Raw genomic sequence first — 11,884 nt, forward strand, 5'->3', positions numbered from 1 at the left:
CAAAACATTTGCGAGTTTTGTTGTTTTGAGCGTCGCTCGACGAGACGACAATCGGCCGAGGAATTGATGACGGCCGCAAGCAGCCGAACGCTTTTGGGTTTTGAGAAATGTTTGCCATGCGGACCTTTGAGAATGCCAGCGAAAAGCCGACCGCGACGAGACTTTGGGATTTGGTTCCTTCTTGCAAAACCGCCACAAAAGCATTTTCGGGGGCCCGCGTGAGCGCCACCTAGCTGCTGGGCAAAACGATGAAACGCTGCCCACCCACGCGTGAAAGAAAATCTTTTATTTGAGAAACAAGTGAGAGCACATTTGTCATCTTTCGAACAGTACGTAAGCGATTACACGTGTGGATTTGTTGCTTTTTGTGACCTTTTATTTGGCGCCCGACGGGCAAGACGAGCGTGGCCAAAGCTGGCGGCGTGACGGATCGGACCGGAGTCTCGGGTCCTCATCCTCATCCTCAGCTGCGCGGGTGGTGCCCCCTGTAGAGGGCGTCGTGTTGCTGCTGCTGCTGCTGGCGGAAGACCCCCCGCAGGGTGTCCAGTTCCCGGCTGAGGTGGTCCACGCGGCGCCTGAGTCTCTCGTTATCCGAGCTGAGCTCCAGAACTTTCTGCTGCGTCTCCATGTTGCGCATTTTGGCTTTGTCTCGACTTTTGCGCACGGCCACGTTGTTGCGCTCCCGCCTCAGGCGGTACTCGGGGCTGCTCTTGTCCACGCGCTTCTTGGGCTTGCCGCCCGCCGCCGTCGCCCTCTGATGGTGATGGTGGTGAAGGTCACGCTGGCGGCGGTGCGGGCTGGGCGCCGGGGTGGGCGGCGGGGTGGGCTGGCTCGGCTGGAGGTGCACCGAGGTCTGCGCGCAGCGGGCCACCTGGTACTGCAGGTGCGGCGGCGGCGGCGGCGGCGGCGGAGGCGCCACGTAGCGGTGCCGGTAGGCGGCGGCCGTGCGCAGGAGGTCCTCGTCGCGCGGCTCCTGCTTGATGGCCACCGGGCGCAGACGCGCGCGCTCGTACAGGTCGTCCGTGTCCGCCTTCGAAGCCGCAATAAGGATCAGAGTTAGGACAAACTTTTTGGGGACTTTTTCGTGAAACCGATACCAATACGAGGACTTGATCTTGAGCAGAGGTCCCCAACGTAGCGCTATTTGTCCCCCTCCCGCCCCCACAAAAAAAAAAGTCCCGGGTTCAATCCCAGCCCTCCCTGCTTTTCTCCAGGCGCTGTGGTTTTCCCTCGTTTCCGGCCTTTAACCGCAACTTTTTTTTCGCGCGCTTTCAACCCTGCGGCTTATGCGGTGATGCCAATCTGTGCAAGGGGGCACTCCAGCGCAAAAGCGGTGGAATATGTGTGCCGAGGAAGTCACTTTTACCGGTATGTTGTTGTTGTTTTTTTTTTTTTTTTTTTTTAAACGGCCCTATTAGCGCTGTGCCAGCGTGTTTCTGCTCTGTTATCGCCGTGTCTCCGTGATTTAGGGATGGTTTTTTTTAACCGGCTCTGTTAGTCCTGTGCTACCGTGTGGCTACACTTTTTCATTACCGGTATGTTTTTTTTTGTTTGTTTGTTTGTTTGTTTTAAGCAGCCCTGTTCGTGCTACCATGTTGTTTCTATGTTAAGCTAAGCCTCTTTCTGTGTACCGTCTTTCTTTGTAAATATCTCGTGTTTCAATGTGGGCACAGGTGCGGCTTGCGTATGCACCAAATGGTATTTCCTTTCCAAACGTACTGGGTGAGCCTTAGAATCCGGTGCGCTGTCGTAGGCCGGACGTGACGGTAATTGGAGCCTCTAAATTGCCCCGTCGGCGTGTTTGTGAGTGCGGCCGTCTGTCTGGATCCGCCCTGCGATCGGCGGGCGACCGGTTCAGGGCGCGCCCCGCCTCCCGCCCGACGACATCCGGGATAGGCTCCGGCACTCCCCGGGACCCTTGTGAGGATAAGCGGCGAAGAAAATGGATGGATAAACCAATCACAAAATGCACAGGTTATTTTATCGCCTTGCGGGATCCTGAGGGCTACAACGCCGTACTAAGTCTTTGAGAATCTGGGGGAAAAAAAAAATGATGATTATTATGATTATTAGATGAAAAGTGGCAGCGCGGCGGTTTTCATTTGTAGTATAAGAATAAATCTGCATCCACGCCTGGAGCAAATGATGGCTACTTTCATTTTGGGCTTTTCAGCGGGTCAATTGAAGCGTTGGAAATATTTGCCGACGCTCAAACGTGGCCCACTTTAATCCCGCCAAGCTCAGCTGGACTGACGCGGTTGCCCCAAAGCACGTTTGGAAAACGGAGGCCAAAAACCTCGCTCGCGGGCGACCTTTTCTCGCGCTTTGCCCCCACCGGCTCGCGCAGCCGGGCCGTTGGCACGCGCGTCACGTACACCAAGTCCAACGCGCTCCGCTTCCGCTTTCCTATTTTTCGGAATTCTTTACTTGCCGTCGCATTGCGGCTGACTTTCGAAAGTTTGGAAAAAGCAACGAGCTCCTTTGTAAAACAGAAGGAGTTAGAAGGTACCCGCAAGCAAGGAGTCCAAGTCAAGAAATGCCCTGACATCCATTTTCGGGGCCCATCCCAGTTGTCAACGGGCAGGAGGCGGGGCACGCCCGGGACCGGTCGCCAGCCAATCGCAGTCTATACCGCATTCCGTTCCGCCGGCGTGCCGGAGCCCGTCCCGGCCATCTTCGGGCGAAGGGGCGGGCGCACGAGCGACCGATGACACCGGCAATCACCCGTTAAAGGGAGATTTCGAGTCTTCGACGAACGCGCGTTTTGGGGATGCGGGAGGTGAGCGGAGAAAAACCGGGCGGGCAAACTCCACGCAGGGCGTGCCGTCTTCGGAGGGCGTCACCGTCCAAAAAGTTTGACCGCAGTTGGTCTAAAACACACAAAAGGTGCCTTCGAGTTCCCCTGGACATTCGACGCCTGCTTCGACGACGGCCGGCGCACGCGAGACGGACGGACGGACGGACGGACGTCGCTTCTTTGCCTTTGCGGACGTTTTGTCTTTTTTCATCACGGTTTGCTTTCCGCGTTAGGGTTGGCTCAAAGGCAACAGGGAAGCGCTTCGGTCGTGAATTGTAAACCGGCGCCGACGCGTGAGCGGAACATCGTCCGTTTTCGGGAATTCCACGGAAGCGGCGACGCGTCGTGACCGCGAGAGATTCCCAATAGGAATCGGATCAGGCGGCCTCGCGAAGCGCTTCCGAGCGTCAGCAGAAAGTGCTTTGTTTGTTTTGGGCGCTTTTTGAAATTGTTTCCTCTTTTTGGGATGAAAACGAAGACGCGCGCTTCAATCCGATTTATGAACTTGATTTGGAAGATGATCGTTAGTTGCGATTTTAACATCATTTCATTTCTAAATCTTGCGTCCACGTCCGCATTCAGAAAAAAACAAACAAACACACAATAACGTGCATTTGAACCGCTTTGGAGCGCCCAAGTCACTTGACCTTTGACCCACAAGTAACTCGAAAGCAAAGGTGAGCGCGCTGGGCGGGCGCCCCCTGGTGGCACGCAAGCGCAGCGCTGGCGCCCAACACGATCGGAAGGTTCAACATTTTAGTCGGGACCTTTTCTTTCCTTTCACTTGGACTTGATTCCTGGAAATTCACATCAAATAATTGCGATTTTGTTCAATTTGCTTGTTGAGACGTTTTTTTTTTTTTTTTTTTTTTGTCTGCTGTACAAAGTTCGGCGTGTGGCTTTTGCCGCAATCTCTCCATTTTGCCATGGCAATATTATTGCAATTTGTACATTTGCAAAACGCTTTGGGTCTATGTTTGGTTCGGAACCCAAACTGAACGGGGGGTGGGGGGGGTGAGGGCGGAGGCGCCGTGGGGGGCCGCAGGTGACTGAAATGCGCCAAACTGACGACACTTGCCCCCCCCCCCTTTTTTTTTTTTTTTTTTTGGTAAATATGTAGCAATCTGCGTGAGACCGAGACGACTCGCACCTTGAAGACTTGACCGTCCGGGACGGGGTCCACCTTGGCGTACACGTGCTGGGGTCCGACGTGCGCGTGCTCGTATTCGGCGGCCGCGACGGCGCGCATCCGAGACGGGTGGTGGAAGAGTTCGGCCAGGAAGTCGTCGTTGAAGGCGGCCGGGTCGATGTAGGCGCTCAGGTCCACGGAGGTCTCGGCGTCGTCCCCGACGTCCCCCCCGAGCTCGCCCGGGTGCGCGGGCCCCCCCGCGGACTCGTACAGCAGGTTGTGCAGCTCCATGCGGCCGCTAGACGAGCGCGCCCATGGCCGCCAGCGACGTTCGCCTGCTCGGATCGCGCGTCTCGCCGGAGTCCGGTGGGGGTGGCCTGGCGGGGGGGCGAAGTGGACAAAGTTGTTTTATAGCGCGGCGGCGACGACGACGGGGAAGGGGCGTGGGGGGCGGGGCAAACTTGCCGCGCGTGCGTGTCAATGCTGCAAATGCGTCTTCTGGACGGACGCCTTGACTTTTCACCTCGGCCAAAAGAAATGGGCTGACAATACACGCTGACCCCCCCCCCCCAAGGAAAACAAACAAAAAAAAAAAAGTCAGGACTCTGTCAGGCGACGTGCCGACGTCACGTGTACATGTGAACATTCCTGTGAACTTTTTTTTCGTCACCCTAAACTTTGAAAAGTTGTGTGTGTGTGTGTGGGGGGGGGGAGGGGGGTTTGTGTGAGCTGCGGCGCCCTCTAGTGCACATCTGCGGAAAACTTGTGTCGCAGAGGCGTCGCGAGGTTTGAACGTTTGAACAAAAAAGGAAGGGCCCCCAGCCGGCATTCCCGCGAGGCTCCTTTGTCAAGCGGGTTGGGCCTCATTTGAGGGAAATCATTTCAGCCCAAAACTGCAGGGGGGGGGGGGGGGTCGAACTATCGACCTTCACCGTTCACACATAGAACCAAATATTATTTTCAACATATATTTTGAAAACTTTTTCCCCACTTAAAAAGTCACTGCCGTTCTGTTCCATTGACACGAATCAAATTCAAATGATTCCAACCCAAAACACATCTGAACTTATTGGAAGGCGTTCGTTCTGTGGCGGACGACGCTCACGGGTACTCGGCTGGCCCCGCACCCGCCGTCAGGGAGGAGACCGCGCAGTCCGCGGGCCAGGACTGGCCGACTCCAAAAAAAAAAAAAAAAAAAAGTTTCAAATCGTTGTATTTTTGCTGTTTCTCCATGCGAGTGTTTAAGATTGTCAAAAAAAAAAATGTAAATGTCAGACAAACAACATCCAATTGAAGTGAAAAAAAAATGCTGATATCATTTTGTGAAACTATTCAGTGGCCTGGCCTAAACGGCTAAAAGCTTCAGAACTGGTCGGGTCATCCTCAGCCTTTGGCCATTCCGCCATTTTGAAGGTCTCCAATTCAACCTCATTCCGGTCTGGACTTTGACTAGGCCGCTCCAGAACTTTCATAGCGTTGTTGTTTTTTTAAGCCGTTCAGAAGTTGACTTAGCTGACAGAGGAGGTCCGACTGGACTCTCGACTGGACCGAGAGGTTCCCAGATGAAAGCAGCGAGCAGGTGGAGGAACAATTACAAGGAAGGCTGCAAATGGGGGGGGGCTGCAGTGAGAAGAGATAGCGAGGGCGGACGACTTCAAATACTCGGGGTCAACGGCGAGTGAAGAAACGGTTCCAAGCGAGTTGGAAAAAAGGGCAAAAACGGCGCTGAGGTCGGCCGTGACCGACGCGTTAGAGAAGAGACGACAGGCCAAGGTGAGAACTTTTGGAGACAAAGTCAGAGAGGGCAGACTGGGACGGTTTCGGACGCGTCCCGAGAGGAAATCGCTAGAAGAAGGATGATGCGGGTGGTCGGGCCGGGTCAGGTCAGGTCAGGGCAGAGGACGGCGGGAAGCCCAAAGACAAGCTTGATGTCAAGGCCAAGTCGCTGTTCTGGATTAGGATGAGACGCAGGAGAGAAGATGAGGCGCCGTGGCGACCGACCCCGAACGAACGGGAGAAAACCGGGAGGTGCCGCCGGCCTCTCCGTGTTTCGGATGCTTTTGACCGGACACGCCTCGACGTTTTATTTTCGACAGCTCAGTATTTACCATTTTCAGGTATTTTTGACAGTTGAACGATTTGGCGTTTTTTTGGTGGTTTCCTGGCGGCGGGGGGAGATGACGTCACGGCCGTATCGGCTCATTACATAAAGCGTGACGCCCCGATTGGTTGAACGCCACGTCATTCGTATTCCGGATTGCGTCATGCGGGGCACGCTCCGCCGCGATTGGCGGAGCTCGAGATCGGGGCGGGTCCGGGCGGCCTGCGATTGGCCGGCGCCAGACATTGCCCTACATGGCAACAGAGATTTCGCAATCGCCTGGCGTCCACGTTCGAAACAATAACAGGACGAACGCTGGCGGCGGACCTTTCGGAGCAATTCGACCGCCCGAAGAACTTTTGTCCCAACAGTGTGAGAGCATCATCTTTTTCATCTTCCTCTTCACGCTGGTGTTTCCCCGTCAAGGTAACGGTCGCTTTTCCACGGAGCAAACAGTGGCGTTAGCTGTTAGCAAGCTAGCTCGCCCGCCCGCCCAACGCTGACAAAGAAAGGAAAGAAATGAGGCGGCTCGCTCGTTTGACGCTTTCGGGCTTTGGGCTCGAATCGGGTCGCGGTTATCGCGCAAAAGTTCCTCAAAGTGGTCCGGGAATACCAAACGAAGCGCTAGCTTGTTGGGCCAAAGTGTATACTATCCAGTTTGTTGGCCTCGCGCTGTCATTTTCGAAGTCGGCTTCCGGGCGAACGCGGAGGGTTCGGGACGGGGACGGGGACGGGGACGACGACGACGACGAGGAGGAGGAGGAGGACAAGGATTGTGGTGCTGGCGGTTACGATGATGATGCAACAGCAGGCAAGAAGTCGGCCGCTCGTCGTCGGCTGCGCGGTTCCGCCCGGGAGCGGTGCGCGTGCGCGTGGGCGCCGCTCTCGCCAGGCTGCCTAGCAACGCGCCGACCAATCACGGAACAGTTGCTCACTTTGAGATTTTAATTGATTTTTTTTTGTTGTTGTTGTTGTTTCGGAACATTATTTGGGGACGTTCCAATTTAGAATTGAGACTTGCTTGATTGGCACTCCGAGTTCACCTTTGGAGGTGGCACGATCCATTTGGAAAATCCAATATTTTCCCCAGTCTTTATGATTTCAGATTCACAACAACAATAAAATATTATCAGAATTCCAAGAAAGTAGATATTAGCTTTGTGTGCGTGTGTTTTTTTTTTTTTTTTTGCAAACGTTGGAAACGTTGATTTTTCCGGGACGTGGTGAGAATCACCGAAGCGTTGTGTACTTCCAGTGCGGTCAGTTTGAAACAATTTAGAAAAAGACGTCTTTCGAGGCCCCGTAGCTCAGTGGTTTGGTAAAACCGGGGGTCGTGGGTTGGAATCCCACTCCCTGAGAAGGCGTCCGGCGTAAAAATTGTGCCAAACGTCATCTGAGATGACACGCTGCGGCGACCCCGAAAGGGACGAGCCGAAAGTGAAAGTCTTTGGCGAGCGCGTCCGCCTTGCGGTTCCGGGGACTTGGGTTCATTGATTTAAACTGAAAAAAACAGCGGACGGACTCATTGATGATGACGGTTGCAGTTCAACTTTGGGAATTGGTTTGGAAATGGCAAAACAAATGTACTGCTTTACGGGTGATGGGAAAACGGGAACGGGCGGATCGCTGGTTCTTCGCGGGCGGGCCTCGCGCTCCGGTCTGACCCGGCGTGTCGTCATCCCCTCAGGTGCACGGCCGTCCTCCGCTTCCCGCTCAGCGGTCACACAAATGAGCCGGCCGTCGCAGTCTAAAGTCTCGTCATCGGAGCACAACGGCGTGAGCGTCATCCAGAGTCAGAGCCACGCCGCCGCCGCCGCCGCCGCCCTGCTCCAGCAGGTCCCTCAGCTGGTGCCCGCCCACCCGTCGTCCCCGGGCGGCAAGGCCGCCGCCCCCGGCAAGATGAAGAAGGTCCAGGCGGACAAGGACAGCGACGAGTACCGTCAGCGGCGCGAGCGCAACAACCTGGCGGTGAAGAAGAGTCGCCAGCGCAGCAAACAGAAAGCGATGGACACGCAGCAGAGGGTCAACCAGCTCAAGGAAGAGAACGAGCGACTGGAGGCCAAAATCAAACTGCTGAGTAAAGAACTGAGCGTGCTCAAAGACCTCTTCCTGGAACACGCCCACAACCTGGCCGACAACGTGCAGCCCCCGTCCGGGAACCCCGACGCCAGCCCCGCCCCGGACAACCAGTGAGTTTGGACGAGACGCTCCAGCCCTTCCTTGAACTTTTACTTCCCGTTTCCCGTTTGCTAATGCTCACTGCCCGCCGCTGACCTTTTGACGGACTTTCACCTCGCGGGATGGGCCGGCGACCGGTCCGGGGTTTGAATGGAACTGCCGCCTTCGCGAGGAGGAGCGTTCCGGGAGGCCGACGACGCAATTACCGGACTCTGGATTCAGCAGTCGACCCGACACCGGTCGTCCGCTCTCGAGCGAGTCTCGACTCCGCGACGTTGGCTCCGTCCGTGACTTATTTATTGTCCGTTGTGAGGTCTCAATTCCGTGCCGGACCGGACGAGACAAACGATTTCTAGTCTCTCGGTTTTTGGAGTGTAGAATTTCAGTGCTTTTTTTTTTTTTTGCCGGCCTGGCGGAGTGGCGACTCTTCAGACGGTGAGCGCGTTTGCGTCCTTCCTTCCCTGCTTGCGCTCGCTCTGATTGGCATGTTGAAGCTCGTGTGTTTTATTAGCATTTCTGTCGTCACCCGCAGCTCAAATTGTTTTTATCCGCATGCCCCCCCCCCCCCCGTTTGTGTGGCCAATGCTAACCGTTCATTAGCACGCCCCCCCCCCACCCCACCCCACCCCACCCCCGCTAGCACGGCTAACACTAAATGTGATGAGTTTTTCTTTTTCACGGCTACGCAGTTGACTTTTGTTTGGCGCCGCGCCGCTTCCAGTAATGAGGACCGAGCGGACCCTCGTCGGGCTTTTGTGAAATAAACTCGTTGAAATTGGACCAACAACACCAGATATTATTTATTTACACCATTGGGGAATTTTTGCAATTTTTTTTTTTTTTTTTTCTTGATCTTTCTGTGCTCTGAATGGAACGGAAAATAAAAACCTGTTGGATGGACATTTTTTTTTTTTTTTTTTGGGCCTCCCCACATGACAGTAAGTTGTGTTTCCAGTTTTTTGTTTTGGTTTTTTTCCACTGCACATTTTCACCTTTTCCACGGTGCGACAAAAGAAAAAATGAGTGCACGACGGACGGGGGAAGGGTGCCATTTTGACTGTGGACTGTGGACGACACTCTCGCCCTGCGTCTTCTTCCCGTCCTCTAAATTCTGGACTTCGGACTCCAGCCTCCGAAGGGTCTTAATTGTGGAATCTCCACACTTGACTTTGGACTCGACGCTCTTGGTTGTTAACTCCAAACTCGAGAGTCTTGAGTGCAGGCGCTTTGTTCTCGTTGTTGATTTGGGACTCTTGACTATGTGCTCTCAACTTCCCGGGACCGGTGTAGTGGTACACTCGTCTGGCTTGGGCGCAGGCAGCCGGGCTTCGGTTCCGAATCAGTCGCAGTATGAGCGGTCGTCCGTGTCCGCCCCGCCCCTGGCGAGTGACCAATCCAAGGCTCTTGTCATAAGATTTGACTCTTAATATTTTAAGTCACTCCTGTTCCTCGACGGTATGCATAAAAAGTATTGTTGAAATGAGCTTGCCTTAGCATTAATAGCGTAGCTAGCGGAAAGATGAGAGGTGCTGATGACTCTCGGGGGGGGAGAAAACCAAACCAAAAAAACTGTTGCTCAGTCTGTTGATGTTTGCTTTTTGCACATCTGTACCACCCTCCAGGCGTCAGGAGCTCCTGACAGTTGACAACCGGGGTGCGCTGCGTCCGTCATGAATATTCCGAGCTCTCCTGAGGCACCGAGAGGACGGGCAAGACACGGAGACGCTAAACTCAAGGGTTTTTGCTCGGTAGACGCTGGACTTTTAACCACCGACCCAGGGCCCTAGACTTGGAACACTAAACTCCATAATACTGACTCTTAAATTCTTGATTCTGAACCGTTCACTTAGATGAGAATGTGGACGAGTTTTTGGAGGATAGACTCCTAATGTCCTGACTCCAGACTCACTTTTTCCTTTCTTTGGACTCTGAACTCTTGATTGGTCAGGCTCCGGTTCTTAACTGAGGCCTCTTGTCTTTAAGAGTCCCCAATCTAACAATTTGATTCTCATTTAGGGATGGTAAACTTTGGAGTCTTGATTCTGGAATAAAGGGGCTTGACTCTTAACTCTGGATTCTGGTTCTTGACTCAAGCCTTTAGACTCGACGCTCCCGAGTTTTGATTCTTGCTCTGGGATGCCAAACTGTAGACTATTCATTTTGGACCTCCAACTCTTGCTTATGGACTGTCGGCGGTGGACTACAAAGACAAGATTGTGGACTCTTAATACTGGGCGATCGACTTGATATTTTGAATCTACACGTTGGACTTTGAGTCCAATTTCTGGACTCTTGACTTGAGAGTGGATTCTAAAGCTCTCCAGAAGTCTTATTGTGAGACGGCGGACTTCCCGGCACGACAGGAAACGCTCTCGGTGGACGTCCAAAGCGGCCCTCCTCAATCAGGACGACGTCGGCGGTTCTTCACAATAAAAGTCTGCCAATAATTGACACGAGCAAAGAAAAGCACTCAAAGTGTGTCTTGCGCGTACAAGTGTAAATATGAAGGCGGCGGCGCGGTCCCGAAAGCTCCTGATAGGCTCACCCGGCCAAAGGGCGTGGCCAGTCTTTGTGCTTCTCGTGTGCTCTATCACCAAACGCTGGCCGCCTGATAACGCGCAATCGCGGCGCACACGCTCTTGTCCGAGGTTCCGAGGTCACAAGGTCGGCTCTCGTTTATGAACACTGCATACGGGTATCGCCAGATTTCACTCTCTCTCTCTCGCTATATAGGAAGGGCTCCTGCGACCCTTGTGAGGATAAGCTGCTCAGAAGATGGATGTGTGTGTTTTGAGTGCACGTGCGTGCGCTTGGGGACTTGGGGAGAAGGGTTCCTGTCGTCTGACGTTGGTTTTTGGCAGGCGAATGGAGGCAAAAGTCATCCCCGCGCGGTGGGAGCGCTTCCCTCAGGACGCAAAGCGCTGACTCGGCGCAAAGGTCACGTCAAGTTCATGTAAAAGTTCGCGCGAAACATCCTCTGCTTTGTCCTCAGACCCATGGCATTTTCTGAGCCGCTTACCCTCACAAGGGTCGCTGTACCAGGCATCTTAGGTCCGCCCTGAAGCGGTTGCCACTAAGGGAACGCGCAACCCCTGGCGCTGGGGGGGGGGACCGGAGCTCCCGGAGAAAAGCCACAATACGTAGAGTGTCAACATTTACGTTGATGCACTTGATGAGATGACTCAATGATAAAAAGGTGTCATTCTTGATTTATGGTTGTCTACTCATCAAACATCCAACAGGAACAAACTCATGGGATGAAAACAAATGAATGTGAAAGAATGAAGGTTGTTAAATAAAGTCAGAACTTTCTCATGATTTCTGCGACCTCGTACATCATCGTTGGCGTTTCAGATGTAGCGTAAAAATCTGCTTCACTCGTCATATGTGCAGTGCATCTCTCGTGTTTCAATCTTCGAATGGAATCACTTCAGGAAACGAAACCCGCGCCTTTTATTTGTCTCCGGTAGACCGAGAGCATTTGACAGAAAATTCCAAGCCACTTATCCTCACAAGGGTCGCTATCCGAGCTAAACGACAGGCTAAAGACGGACTAGTCCCCGAACCGGTCGCGCGGTCAGTCGCGGGGCACACGTCGACACCGTCACTGAGCGGGAATCGATCCCGCGCGTGACGCTACGCCATCAAAACCCACCGTCGCCGATGAAGTCAGATGCTA

At 53.9% G+C, this 11,884-nt stretch overlaps 2 protein-coding genes across 4 annotated transcripts; one reads left to right on the top strand and one right to left on the bottom strand.

Moving 5' to 3' along the window:
* Window positions 1-265: 265 nt before the first annotated feature.
* cebpa (CCAAT enhancer binding protein alpha) lies at window positions 266-4,470 on the bottom strand. Its single transcript, XM_061815295.1, has 2 exons — window positions 3,948-4,470; window positions 266-1,030 (listed from the first exon to the last, which is right to left on the bottom strand). Exons 1-2 carry the CDS (start codon window positions 4,215-4,217, stop codon window positions 464-466), a joined length of 837 nt encoding a protein of 278 aa, XP_061671279.1. The 5' UTR covers window positions 4,218-4,470; the 3' UTR covers window positions 266-463.
* A 1,655-nt stretch (window positions 4,471-6,125) lies between these two features.
* cebpg (CCAAT enhancer binding protein gamma) lies at window positions 6,126-11,524 on the top strand. 3 transcript variants are annotated; one of them, XM_061813460.1, is made up of 2 exons: window positions 6,126-6,399; window positions 7,715-11,523. In XM_061813460.1, the coding sequence occupies exons 1-2, from the start codon at window positions 6,282-6,284 to the stop codon at window positions 8,218-8,220; spliced, it is 624 nt and encodes a 207-aa protein (XP_061669444.1). In that variant the 5' UTR covers window positions 6,126-6,281; the 3' UTR covers window positions 8,221-11,523. The 3 variants fall into 3 exon arrangements, with proteins under 3 accessions (XP_061669444.1, XP_061669443.1, XP_061669442.1); XM_061813459.1 differs by having other exon boundaries at window positions 6,152-6,453; window positions 7,715-11,514; XM_061813458.1 differs by lacking the exon at window positions 6,126-6,399 and adding an exon at window positions 6,467-6,838 and having other exon boundaries at window positions 7,715-11,524.
* The last annotated feature ends 360 nt before the right edge of the window (window positions 11,525-11,884 follow it).

This window comes from Syngnathoides biaculeatus, chromosome 3, assembly GCF_019802595.1.
Source record: "Syngnathoides biaculeatus isolate LvHL_M chromosome 3, ASM1980259v1, whole genome shotgun sequence".
Classification (NCBI taxonomy): Eukaryota; Metazoa; Chordata; class Actinopteri; order Syngnathiformes; family Syngnathidae; genus Syngnathoides; species Syngnathoides biaculeatus.